General features: G+C 40.0%; 1 protein-coding gene across 3 annotated transcripts in view; it reads left to right on the forward strand.

The window, feature by feature from the left end:
• Positions 1–13,881, forward strand: part of LOC139380808 (leishmanolysin-like peptidase) — a 30,767-nt gene extending 16,886 nt beyond the window's left edge. For all 3 annotated transcript variants that reach the window (XM_071123866.1, XM_071123867.1, XM_071123868.1), the window contains 11 exons: positions 2,593–2,698; positions 2,844–2,938; positions 3,105–3,222; positions 3,431–3,538; positions 3,872–3,948; positions 4,175–4,285; positions 4,574–4,706; positions 5,055–5,214; positions 5,553–5,683; positions 5,977–6,187; positions 6,309–13,881. In XM_071123866.1, coding sequence (XP_070979967.1) covers positions 2,593–2,698; positions 2,844–2,938; positions 3,105–3,222; positions 3,431–3,538; positions 3,872–3,948; positions 4,175–4,285; positions 4,574–4,706; positions 5,055–5,214; positions 5,553–5,683; positions 5,977–6,187; positions 6,309–6,409 — 1,351 coding nt within the window. In that variant the 3' untranslated portion in view covers positions 6,410–13,881. The remainder of the gene's footprint in view (positions 1–2,592; positions 2,699–2,843; positions 2,939–3,104; positions 3,223–3,430; positions 3,539–3,871; positions 3,949–4,174; positions 4,286–4,573; positions 4,707–5,054; positions 5,215–5,552; positions 5,684–5,976; positions 6,188–6,308) is intronic.
• Positions 13,882–14,500: the final 619 nt, after the last annotated feature.

Raw genomic sequence — 14,500 nt, forward strand, 5'->3', positions numbered from 1 at the left:
AAAGTGAGACAGAGAGATTGTTGGAGGACGATTCATTTAGCGATTCCCAAATGGAGGAATATTTTGTGAACGGAGAGGACATCGTTTTGGACTGGTAAGTTCTTCTCATGCTAATGTCGTTATTTGAAATTAATAATATCAAATATTATTTGTGATTTAAAAAAAAAAAATGTAGCAATATATAAAAATGTTATGTAATGAAATGTGAGATGCGTGTGTCTGCCGCCCCACCCCACCCCCACATGAAATAGCCTATTTGAGGCTGTTGAGGGGAGGGCAGGCCCACAACAATGAGCAGCACAATATTGTGTAGAGGACTGAGGGTCTTCCAAATATTGAAAGTGTTATTTTGTAAATATATATATATTTTTGTTCATGTTTTTTTCTAAATTTTGGTGGATGTGCCTCAGGGGGGCACAGCACGGGGCGGCTGTGTTCTTTGCAAAATACCATTTTGGTATTTTGTATATAGTTATTCCATTCAAAATGTATAACAAAATGTATAAAGTGTATGCACTTGGGTGCATTTGGGCTACTTGTGTGGGACACCTGGGTGACTTCATGATAAATGTCATGTAGCACACTCATTTTGGAAGTTATCATTCTGACTTTGCACAAGTACTGTTGCCCTCTTATGTGTTTCACTGAAATTGTCCCCATCATCCTATCTCAATGTTTGTTTTGTCTTGTTCATTTTAAAGATGATGATACAACAATAAAAAATGAAAAAACGTATGTTTTTTTCATTGAATTATATAAACCAGATCTATTGCGTTATATTCTCCTACATTCAATTCACATTTACACAAACTTCAGAGTGTTTTCTTTCAAATGAAACCAAGAATATGCATATCCTTGGTCCTGGGCCTGAGCTATAGGCAGTTAGATTTGTCTTCAGGCGGAAATTGAAAAAAGTAGGGGGGTAGCTGTAAGAGGTTACAAGGCACACCTGTTACTTGAAATGCATTCCAAGTGACTGCCTCATGCCTCTGGTTGCGAGAATGCTAGGTGTGCAAAGCTGTCATCAAGGCAAAGGGTGGCTACTTTGAAGAATATAAAATATATTTAACTTTTTTATGGTTACTACATGATTCCATATGTGTTATTTCATTGTTTTGTCTTCACTATTATTCTACAATGTAGCAAACAGTAAAAATAAAGAGAACCCTTGAATGAGTAGGTGTGTCCAAACTTTTGACTGGTACTGTATATGTTTTTGATGCGTCAAGGGGTCTTAAAATTCCAAATCAAATAGCTAAATTATCCTTGACCTTATTAAAGCAATTCCATGTAGTTTAGTTGTCGTCCATTTATATCTCCAGTTTGGAAACATTTTTGCTTCCAAGTAGATTACAACGGCGATGGACAGAGAGTTGTGGATAAAATGTTAACAATATGTCCCAACTCTAAACGACAACAGCATATCCAGCTGCCAACACCTCTGATATGTTGACACATTTTTGCCGACATCACCCCAGTATACCGGAGCAAGATGGTAATGCAAAGAAACAACACGTAGTCTCCCCTGCATTCAAGCAGCCCTTGGCAGCTGATTCTGACCAGGCCAAAGACATTACAAGAGCGGTAGGTAGGCCATGTTAATATTTTTGTTTAAAGTCGCGGATCTACGCCCATTTTCGGTAGTTGGTAATAAGGGGTTTCTTTCAGCACTTCGTGACAGTGCACCCATTTCAGAACACGGGTAGTAACCGCTTTATGTAAGCCAATCAAAGCTGAAGTTTTCAATTAATTGGCCAATCACATTACCCCGGAGTGGAAGCTGTACCACGCTACAGACACGCCCCCGTTTATAAGTGCGCATCTGGCACTGAAAGAGGCAGTGTCATGGTGCGTTCGTATCCTAGTGGGAATTTACCACATACAACTGGGAAAATCCACTTGATCGGCCCTCAAACTGGTAATTACTAGTGGAAAACTTGTCTATCACCCTGAGCACCCACTTCTCCCACATGGTAACCTCTGACGTCACCTACTAAGGAAATGTCCTCTAACAGCATTTTCAGCCATTACTGTACATGCAACAAGAAAGCATTATTTAAAAGAAGAAATCTATTAATGTTGTTTTTTAACTCTATAATTTGTTTTATAAGTATGACAGCTGTACTTTTAGTTTTTTCGTTGCCACAGCTTGTTGGCCATTAGCCAATCAGCGTTTCTCAACGAGTTGAAATCACGCAAATGAATCCAAGTAGTATTTACGAATTCATAACTGGTCAATTCCCACCTTCCACATGGTTACAAACGCAGCATCAGAGTCAACATCACAATTTGGTCACAATAGACAATGCAAGGAACATTGTGAATGCTGAACATTGTAAATAGCATTTAATGTTCCTGCAGTACAGAAACTGAACAGTGGGTTTGGGGAACCATTGCACCCCTACTGTGTATACACACCTGGTTATATACACCCTTAGAATATATTTTAGAATGGCAGCATTTTAGGATATTTCAGATTGCCGTAGGTAGTGATTGGGTCTGTAGGTGACATGGTAGTTATTGGCCCCTGAATAGGTATTTTAACCCAATGATATCATATGAATGTCAGTTTCACTCTCTTTACCTTTTCAGGCCCATTGCTGGATATGCCAACCTGTGCCCCAATATGATATCCACCCAACCTCAGGAGTTTGAGAGCATGCTGTCAACCGTCAAACACGAAATCATACATGCCTTGGTGGGTGCATTGGAATCTACTTTATATTCCTATTGGGGCAAAGCTTGTCATGAATTACTAAATAAATACGATAATCAATCAAACCTGTCCAACACAGATTGCATTATTGATTGAGTAATGTAATCTTTACGTATCTGTCCAAAAGGGTTTTTCAGCAGGGCTGTTTGCGTTTTATCATGATTATAATGGCAAGCCATTGACACCTCGGTTTGCAAGTGGACTACCAGCATTCAACGAGAGGTATGTATACTTGATCATTTTCCTCTGCTGTCAGACTTGTTTTTATAATCGTGCTGTTTGTAATAACCAGTAGGCTTAGATGATATTGTAATTGTTTTTCTGTTGTGCATTGTATTTTCTCACTCATTTTGTTAACATTTAAGACTATTTTTGCTTTCTATTATAGTTTAGGCCTGTATCAATGGAGTGATGCTGTGATACGTAGAGTGACTCGATTATGGGACATCCGTGGTGGAGTGATGGTCCGTCATGAAGTGCATCTTCTAGTGACGCCGCGTGTTGTGGTAAGAATCCTCGTTTTAACCTCCTCACCATTGAATTATGTATTTACATGCATTTGTCATGGGTAGATACAGTATGTCCCTTTTGTAGTGGCTATGCTGGGCTGTTCTGTGTGGTGTTGTGCTATTTTGTTATGTTGTGCTGCGCTGCCCTGTACTGTCCTGTAATGTGGTTCATGTTTATGTCCTGTATCCCTGCGTGTGTTGGCAGGAGGAAGCGAGGAGACACTTTGGCTGTCCCATTCTGGAGGGTATGGAGCTGGAGAACCAGGGAGGGATGGGTACTGAGCTGAACCACTGGGAGAAGAGGCTACTAGAGGTAAAAGGAGGGCTGAAGATTGGTGGCATTGTACTGTGCTTAGTTTTTATTGTTATCTGAAATGATTCCTTTCTGTACAATATGTGTAGCCTACGTTTGTGGTGTATCTTTACTCAGCCTAGTAGAACGGATGTCTGTAATGGAATTCCTGATATAGACCTAACCACACCATACCCTTTCACTCAGTTTCATAGTCTGTATAACTATTGTGAATTCTGTATTTCTTATTTATCTATAGTTCACTACTCATCGTCAGCATTTATATGCTCATATAGGTTCATTATTAATCTATATATGATACTTTGATGATTCTCCTGTTTGTATTGATAACAGAACGAAGCAATGACTGGATCGCACACACAAAACAGAGTGTTTTCTAGGATCACCTTGGCCATCATGGAAGACACAGGGTAAGGTTGCTGACTGTTTCCAGAAAATATATGGAATACAAGAAAATAATGACTTTTACATTTTATGTAATTTCAAGAGCTTTCACTATTAAACAACTTGGCTCTTTTTTCTTGAGCATTGGCGTGATTGAAAGTTGTTGACTTTGCCACATGATTTGTATTGAAGTTTAAGAGTTTACCTGACTTGATGTACAATGTGTTCGGGTCATCTTTGTCTCCTATGTAGTTGGTACAGAGCCAACTACAGCATGGCAGAGAGGCTGGACTGGGGCAAGGGCCTGGGCTGTGACTTTGTGATGAAAAGCTGTAAATTCTGGATTGAAAGGCAACGTCAGAGGTAAGAAGGTGTCTAATCAGAGTTAAGGTTTCTTATTGTACACAACAGGCTGAAACATCTAAATGTCTAGGCACATGGCATGCCCCTAAACAAATTTAAAGTAGCACCAGACAATGCACCCTGTCTCATATGTCAACATTTCTGTCAACACAAACATCAAGCCTTAGAAACTCTATTAGAAATTGTAACAAACTGTATTTAAAAAAAAAATGTAAACACAATAAAAACATTTAAATTACAAACTGTGGCTCTACCTGATCCAACCCTCGGTGTGTTATTGTTTTTCAGTCGTAAAGTGGTGACCCCTTACTGTGACACGGTGCGTGCCACACCCCTCCAGCTAACCTGCAGGCAGGACCAGCTGGCTGTGGCTGTCTGCAACCTGCAGAAGTACCCTCAGGACATACCCCTGGACTACCAGGTAAAATACTAGTCTCACAATGCCATCCTTCAAAGTCACAAACTCTAGAAATCGAGGCTATGACAATACACCCAGTGATAACCACATGATGCTAGCAAGAGTCTGTGTCAGAAACCTATTGGACCACTACAGAGGATTAGAAGACAAACATAAATATTGCAAGTGTATGACACAACGATTTACTTAACACTTGCACCCAAGCATAGTTTGTACCTATATGACAAAAAAAGGCAACAAAACCAAACAAAACACACATTTAAAATGGTCTTTATTTAAGATGTTGTTGACCACTTGGGACCTGCATAGTACACCCCATATAGTAAATCTTGTCCACTTCCCCTCCTGCAGTACTTTGACCATATCCCTGATGTCTCTGTGAGGGACATTGCCTCCTACGGTGGAGCCGTGGAGATCGCTGACTACTGTCCCTTCAGCCAGGAATTCAGCTGGCACCTGAGTGGAGAGTACCAACGCAACTCCTACTGCAGGGTCCAGGAGAACCAACCCGGTAATATCCATTTCCTTCTTGCATTGTTCTTGCCTCTTGGTGCCTCAGACCCGGCTGGGCCTTGGACAATGTACTCTGAGACTGTTCACTCACTAGAAGGTCTGCAAAATTCCGGAAACATTCACAACATTCCCAGGTTTTCCAGAAATCCCAGCTAGAGGATTCCCAGTTGGATGATTCCCTGTTGGAGTGTTCCATTTTCCCTCTCTGCTTATTCCCTCCTAATTCTGGGAATCTTCCAACTGGGATTTATGGAAAACCTGAAAATTGTGTTTCTGGGAAATGTTCCTTCATTTTGCAACCCTACTTACAAGTAGGTTACCTGACACTGCTTCCAGATTGGTGGAGGAACTATGGCGCTGAGCAGTATGGTCCAGACTCTGTTTGTTTGTACCAGAAGACATCCTTCATCATGGAGCAGTGTACCAGGCGCATGACCTACCCTGACTGGGGAAGTGGCTGTTATAAGGTAATGCAGAAAAATTAAATAGATATCTCCATTTCAGCATCTCTGCAATCTATGTTTAGTCACTTTTCCATATTTTGCAAGCTATGTACTGTGGGAGTCTTCTTAATAATGTTTACCACCTTTAAGTCTCATCCTTTTATCACATGATCTTACAGAATCACAAATTCTCAGTCTAATTTATGTGTTTTGGGTTAACAAATAGGTAACCCTGTTATAAATGTGTGACAGGCAGATATTTAAAGTGACCCATACAAAAAACAAATAATTAAATGTTATATTGTGGTTGTTTCCAGATGTCTTGCTCTACCCAGGGTCTGACAGTATGGGTGCAGGATACTGAGTTTCAGTGTGTGCATACCGGTCAGCTGCTGAGAGTTAGTGTGCGTGTTAATGACTGGGTCTACAACGGGGTTCTCGTCTGTCCTGCCTGCTCAGACTTCTGTAGCGCCTGCCCTCTACCACAACAGCTGCCTCCCCTCAATAGTACCAGGAGAGTTCCTATTGGTGAGTTCCCCTGCCTGTCTTTCCTACCTTCCATATTCATGCGCACACATATATACTTTATATAACTAGATACATTATATAAACCTTTTGGTATTAAGGAAGTGTTTTGCCTCTCTTCCAGACCCGTGCTCCAGTTCCTCCAGCTTAGTGGTAACTCTGTGGCTTCTATTGTTAAACCTCATCCCTCTGCTAGCTGGATTTATCCTGTGTGTGCGGAACTGACTGACTGACTGTGTGACTGACTGACTGGTTGGGTGACTGACTTACTGACTGCAAGGTTCTGTGCCTGGGGCAGTGGACCAGATGACACCCTATTCCCTACATAGTGCACTACTGTTGATGGGCTGGGCGGGTGGCTGGCTGGCTGACTGACTGACTGACTGATTGAAAGTTTCTTTGCCTGAGGCTGAGGCCCAGATGACACCCTATTCCCTACATGGTGCACTACTTGTGATGGACCTATTGACTGGTTGGGTGGGTGGCTGACTGACTGACTGGCTGGGTAGGTGGGTGGGTGGCTGACTGACTGACTGACTGGCTAGGTAGGTGGGTGGGTGGCTGACTGACTGGCTGAAAGGTTCTCTGCCTGGGGCTGTGTATCTACCCAGGCCTAAAGTAGTGCTCTATAGGGAATAGGATTTGATCCTTGGAAAATCATCAAGGAAACGTCAGGACTGTTGTTTAGGAAACAATCACATTAGCCCCATCAAAGTCAGGGAAATGTGTGATACTTTTGAACAAATGTTATGTTGATTCTTAAAACAAAATGCAGTGAAAAATGTCTATGTATTATAAATGCCTGAAAGAAGGATTTGAACCACAATACCTTATCTGTCTAGTTTAAACACATTTCTACAACCTAGAACTTCTTTTAATGTTAGTTTTGAAACAGACAAGACAGTGGCCCATTGTCAATGACTGTTCATGAAATTGCTAGATATAATCAATGAAAACAATACTAACCTTTGTCCTTTGAAAGTCTGAGGATAGGAAAGGCATTGAAATTACAGTTGGAAAGTCTTAATGTTCTCTATACGTTTTTTCTCTCCTCTCTCTGAACAGTCTCCAATCCCAGTCATGGCACGGTTTGTGGCACATTAAGACAGTCCCAAGTGGCATCCTATTTAAAGGGAATAGGGTGCCAATAGTGCACTATAAAGGGAATAGGTTGCCATTTGGGATGCACACAGGGAGAACTCAAGAGTTTAGGTTCTCGATGTCCTCCTGACACACTACTTTGCCCTTTTAGGGCCGCTGTACTCCAGACAGTACCATCAGAATACTGGGAAGGTGTGTGCCAAGTACAGGCTACTATCAGAAAAGGGGGAAAAGAAGCCATTGATTGCACTTTTTCTTTATCAAATTAATGGAGGAGATGCCAGTAAGCTGTAAGCAAAATCAGAAGAAGCCATACCTCAAGAGTAGCTAGCTGATCATGGTGAGGTGCCAGTGCTTCTTTATGAATTACCACCTATTCTAAAATGAATACTTTATTCCCCTCACCAGAACTGTAAAATGAGGATGTTCAGTTTCCTAGTGTTGTCGTGCAAGGTTTGCAACATTCTCAGACCTTACATTATATGAATCACCTACATTTTCATCAAGCCCTTTTTCAGTTAACATTTTATGACATGTCCAGTGATTCAACACTATTCAATGTAACAATGCAGTATTTCAATTCATTTTTACAGCAGATTGTTGTTAACGTGTAGTTCTTTCCTGGTGAAAGCTCCATATCTAGTGGGATTTTTAAGTTTTATTTTATTTAACTAGGCAAGTCAGTTAAGAACATATTCTTATTTATAATGGCGGCCTACCAAAAGGCAAAAGGCCTCCTGCGGGGACGGGGGCTGGGATTCATAAAAAAATATATATATATAGGACAAAACACACATCACGACAAGAGAGACAACACTACATAAAGAGAGACCTTAGACAACAACATAGCAAGGCAGCAACACATGACAAAACAGCATGGTAGCGACACATAACAACAACATGGTAGCAACACAACATGGTAGCAGCACAAAACATGGTACAAACATTATTGGGCACAGACAACAGCACAAAGGGCAAGAACGTAGAGACCACAATAAATCACGCAAAGCAGCCACAACTGTCAGTAAGAGTGTTCATGATTGAGTTTTTAAATTTAGAGATTGAGATAAAGCTGTCCAGTTTGAGTGTTTGTTGCAGCTCGTTCCAGTACCTAGCTGCAGCAAACTGAAAAGACGAGCGACCCAGGGATGTGTGTGCTTTTGGGACCTTTAACAGAATGTGACTGGCAGAACGGATGTTGTATATGGAGGATGAGGGCTGCAGTAGATATCTCAGATAGGGGGAGTGAGGCCTAAAGGGTTTTATAAATAAGCATCAACCAGTGGGTCTTGCGATGGGTATACAGAGATGACCAGTTTACAGAGGAGTATAGGGTGCAGCGATGTGTCTTATAAGGAGCTTTGGTGGCAAATCTGATGGCCGAATGGTAAAGAACATCTAGCCACTTGAGAGTACCCTTAGCTGCCGATCTATAAATTATGTCTCCGTAATCTAGCATGGGTAGGATGGTCATCTGAATCAGGGTTAGTTTGGCAGCTGGGGTGAAAGAGGAGAGGAAACCAAGTCTAGATTTAACTTTAGCCTGCAGCTTTGAAATGTGCTGAGAGAAGGACAGTGTACTGTCTAGCCATACTCCCAAGTATTTTTATGAGGTGACTACCTCAAGCTCTAAACCCTCAGGGGTAGTAATCACACCTGTGGGGAGAGGGGCATACTTCTTACCAAACCACATGACCTTTGTTTTGAAGGTGTTCAGAACAAGGTTAACGGTAGAGAAAGCTTGTTGGACACTAAAAAAGCTTTGTTGTAGAGCATTTGACACAAAATCTAGGAAGGGGCCAGCTTAGTATAAGGCTGTATCATCTGCGTATAAATGGATGAGAGAGCTTCCTACTGCCTGAGCTATGTTGTTGATGTAAATTGAGAAGAACGTGGGGCTTAGGATTGAGCCTTGGGCTACTCCCTTGGTGACAGGCAGTGGCTGAGACAGCAGATTTTCTGACTTTATACACCTCACTCTGAGGTAGTTAACAAACCAGGCCAAAGACCCCTCAGAGACACCGATACTCCTTATCCGGCCCACAAGAATGGAATGGTCTACCGTATCAAAAGCTTTGTCCAAGTCAATAAAAATAGCAGCACAACATTGCTTAGAGTCAAGCGCAATAGTGACATCATTAAATACCTTTTAAGGGTGCAGTGACACATCAATAACCTGAGCGGAAACCAGATTGCATACCTGAGAGAATACTATAGACATCAAGAAAGCTAGTCCATTAATTATTGACACGTTTTTCCAACATTTTCTATAAACAAAGCAAAATAGAAATAGGCCTATAACAGTTAGGATCAGCTTGATCTCCCCCTTTAAGTAAAGGACGAACCTTGGCTGCCTTCCAAGCAATGGGAACCTCCCCAGAAAGGAGAAACAGGCTTGGCGATGATATGGGCAGAAACCTTAAAGAAGAAATGGTCTAAACCATCTGACCCAGATGTTTTTTTGGGGTCAAGTTTCAGGAGCTCCTTTAGCACCTCGGACTCAGTGACTGCCTGCAGGGAGAAACTTTGTTGCGGGGCGGGGGGAAAAGAGGGAGAAGCATCGGGGATAGTCGCATTAGAAGGGGTGGGAGATGAGGAAATGTTGGACGGGCAAGGAGGCATGGCTTGGGCTAATAGGAATCCTGACTTAATGAAGTGGTGGTTAAAGAGCTCAGCCATGTGCTTCTTGTCAGTAACAACCACATCATCAACTTTAAGGGACATGGGCAGCTGTGAGGAGGAGGGTTTATTCTCCAGGTCTTTAACCATTTTCCAGAACTTCTTGGAGTTAGACCCATAGAGAGAGAACTGCTCCTTGAAGTAACAAACTTTGGCCTTCCAGATAGCTTGAGTGCACTTCTTTCTCATTTGCCTGAACCAGAGCCGGTCAGCCTGAGTATGCGTGTGTTGAGCCTTTCGCCAAATGCAGTTCTTGAGGTGGAGTAACTCTGCAAGATCATGGTCGAACCAGGGGCTGAACCTGTTTTTAATTGTAATTTTCTTAATGGGGGTTTGTTTAACAATACCACTGAAAATATAAAAAAAGATTAAAGCGTCTTCGACAGAGGGGATCAAGCTGATTCTATACCATTTTACAGAGGCCAGTTCATGGAGGAATGCTTGCTCATTCAAGTTTTTTATCAAGTGTCTATGACAGATCAGGACAGGTCGTTTCACTGAGCAGCCATTACGAACACAGGCTGTAAAACAGTGATCACTAAGTTAATTTAAGAAACCACCAGACTGATACCTATCAGGATTATTTGTGAGGATAACATCAAGGTGCTCTAAACCTTTTTGCCTCAGTTAATTTTTTTGGGGGGGAGATATTAGATGTTGATGATTTTGTAGATGCGATGTGACTGAAATGAAGATGCCTCTAAGACTATTTCACAGTACAGTAAAGTGACAGGAGGTCTAGTAGTGACAATGCTTGATGTAGATTGTAGTTAACTTTTATGATGATTTTCATAATTATGTATTTTAGTAAGGACTAATATATTATCTAAAAAAAGAACATCTTACTGGTGATGGAGGGAACAAGATTGATTGTCTCAGTGAATATGAATATTTAAAGTAAAGATATGTTTTTGTTCAATTTATTATGACGTTTAATGCCTTTAAATCCCCTGTGACGAGCTAGAGATTATGTTGAATTCTCCTTGATCCCTACTGTAAATGTTGTGTGTCTGTCCATGTGGAAAAACTAATTGTGAATAGCCATAATGTAGACCTGCTGAAGTGAATAGGGACTTCTCAGTTTCAAATACTCTCTTAGGTTCAAAGTTGGTCAGGGCATTATTCCATAGTAACTATAATGGAATAGTTGGATTTAGTAATGCAATTATATAGTACTTACACTGTACATGCCGTTATACAATATTACGTACAGTTGTATATTCAATTTAAAGTTAAAGGGATAACAAACAAGTACTATATGATGGTATTATACCTGTAGCATTTCATTGCCTCTGGTGTAAGCCCACTGTAATGACTCGAGTGACTGTTATTTTTCACGTTTGTTTTGTCTTATTTCAGTTGATATGGTATACTATTACCAAATGTTAATGTTCTTCTATTCCTTAAATGCACTGGACAATACAACATATCTTGATTAGTAAAGTGAAGTAACATCAGTTCATTTTGCTTTTTAACTTGATTCTTGTAAGTTTTATGGTGCAGGGTATGGCTTTTATAAATACAACACAATTAGCAGCTTTCGATTGTCCCTCTTCTTTAAGCACTATACAGAATAATGACTAATTCATTTGAGCATATATTTGGTATGAAACAATTTGGCAATCTTACATTTTTGATTTATTTTATGTGCCAGAGGCTGGATTTTGACATACAGTACATTGAAAATGGTATCAAAACAATCACAAGAGATTACAAGATGGCAGGACAAACAAATCCTTGCCATGTCTATTATAGGTGTAGTTTAACATAGCCTAAAAGCAACAAACAGTAATCAGTACAGTCTACACAGGAGTATGAACTAAATACCTTATTGCACTACAGTTAAAGAAATGCCACTGACATGCTGTTTTATATGGTCTATGGTCCTATGTACACTGTAAAGCCCAATGTGCTGTCATTACTTCAAATCTTTTGAGGAAACCTCTTGCAATTAATATATCCAAGTACAGTTACTTAGTGATTTTGTAGTCATTACTCAAACACTGTGATCCTGTAGGGTGTCCAGACTTGAGTTGTATCAGCTTGAAAATGTTAAGTAACGCCCCGAAAAAAACCTTGCCTCCAATATTATTTTCCAGTGTTTCTTGCCTTTTCGAGTGAATTGTGGCATTACCACCCATGACTAGATTTGTTAGTGACAGAGACATGGTTGTTGAAATCGTTCATTTTCAGTCCTGTGTCCTTCACCAAGTGGGTTAATAGGCGCATGTTATCATTATAATTAAACTCTATGACAATGCATTACATATCTCATAAGGCCTTATTTTGAGGCCTAGCTTTACCCTAATGCAAGCGCCTGAAACTCATGGTTTAAAGGCCAAATCAGTCCTGCAAGTAGAATTGCAAAATGACGGTAAATTCCCCAAAACTCCTGGTTGAAGGATTTTCACGAGTCTTCCAACCGGGATTTCTGAAAAATTTTGGAAATTTACTAACATTTTGCAACCCTACCTGCAATTAACCTCATGCTGGCTTGCAAAGAGAGTTGTAATTCCTATTTGATATCCAACAATTACATTATTCACCCATTCATAATGACTGCCAGGGTTAGGAACAGTGTGAGGAGCATACCTAAGCCATTTAAACTAGAACAACTATTTTAGTAAAGGGTGCAATAAATCTAACTAAATGATTTGGATTAGTTTAGAAAATGTGTTATTTATCTTTGTGTAGCAAAAGATTAATCAATCATTCAATGTACATGCAAAGACCGATATTAAAAACAATTCCAAAAAAACAACCTTCAGTTGAGCATGCTGGGGGGGGGGAAAGGTTTTCTGTATGGTTGCAAACAGGGCCTACATCAATTATGGGAACATTTGTATTTTCTCGTGATAAGGAACAAAAGTAATGTGTTGATGAGGTGGATTGGCTAAGAGTGGAGATGTTGGTCTATCTGTTAATTGAGATGACTACTAGAATGCTGCCTAAGGGGATAGTTTAATCGTTTTTAGGGAAAAGACGTTAGATTATTCCGTTTTTGTTGTTTGTACCCATGCAGTTGTCTGCATTAGAATGTCTTGTTTGTTTTTGTTTTCTGTCCTTTAGTTTTTTGTTACATTCAAGAGCGAAGTGAAGGACGACAGTGCTTTTATTTATGATCATGTTTAGCCTTGTACGAGAGTCAATTGTATAATATGTGTGTAGAAAATGTGTTGATTTTTCCCAAGCTGAAAAAAAGATGGGTGTGTTTTACAGCTCACTTGGTGGCAGTTTTCTGATGGTCAGTGTGAGCGAATTTGAAAAAAAGGACATTTATATGATATTTAATTTTTCTCAACATGAAGAAATGTATGTTTGTTTGAAACACTACAAAGAGGAAGAACATGCACATACCTGAAATCTTTGCTTAATTTACAGTGACCAAAGATATTTCTATCCAGAAATGTAAGGTTTTCTATTGTACATAATTAAAAGATTGCAAAAAAATCCTGTTAACTTAACTCATCAAATATATTGTATGTTTTATTACTGTAGTGTTTTATTTCTCACTAAAAGGGCTGCTTTGTCAATTGAATCAACAAAACTAAAACAATCAGAAGAAATGATGACTGAAACTTTTATGTATTCGTACATCTGTTCATGTCATTAGTTCTTGATACACCATACAGCCTACTATTGCTGCTCTCTGGGGCCAGGATTCAATCTGATCACACTTTGTCAGCAATGCACCTTTTATAGGCAATGTTCCCAGGTTCGTATTCACGGTTAATGCTGCATATGTTGGTTCAATCGGCCTTTAAATGGCGCATAGCTGACCAAGCACAATCGGATTGAATCCTGGCCTTATACTGCGCACCTTGCTGAAATATTGTGACACGTGTACAATGTCAACCTCTTAAAATAAGGGATCCGGAACAACACACCAATAAAGCCGCTTGACAGTGGAATGTTTGTTCTTTTTCATGTGTGTTTTTATGACAGTTTGACTGTTTGACTGTTTTTTTTAATCACAAATGGGAAGAAAATAAAAGATTGATACAAACTATTTTATAAGACAAATAGGCGACATGTTAGATAGTGGAACCAGTTCACAATCATTTGGTATTTATCTGTGGTCATTTATCAGAAGTCAAATAACATCTGCATAGATCATGGTTAGACACATAAAGCCATATAGTTAAGGCAGGCCTTGTTCTTACTCTGTGCATCCCCAAACTTGACCATTCCGAGGGAAGAGGGTTAAACTGGGTTGTGTTCATTAAGTCACACCGTAGCAAAACGTTTTTGAACGGAAAGCAAAAACAAGCCCTTCTTATTGGACAAGTCTAAGATAGTATTTTCACATTTCAATCCATTTTCTTCCATTTTGTACCTATTGAACACGACCCAGCTCATGATTTGAAGAGGACGTCCGTGTCATGCCTCACAATAAGAGAGCTGCTTTCCCAAACATTTGCTTCTCAGAGGAAAGTCTTCTGATCTTAATGGCTTAATAGAATCTACACCAACTCCTGTTTATTGAGTCCGCATGGTTAGTGTGATGGAAGACTTTAATGTTACCTTTGAAGCAAG

This window comes from Oncorhynchus clarkii, chromosome 22 (genome assembly GCF_045791955.1).
Source record: "Oncorhynchus clarkii lewisi isolate Uvic-CL-2024 chromosome 22, UVic_Ocla_1.0, whole genome shotgun sequence".
NCBI lineage: Eukaryota > Metazoa > Chordata > Actinopteri > Salmoniformes > Salmonidae > Oncorhynchus > Oncorhynchus clarkii.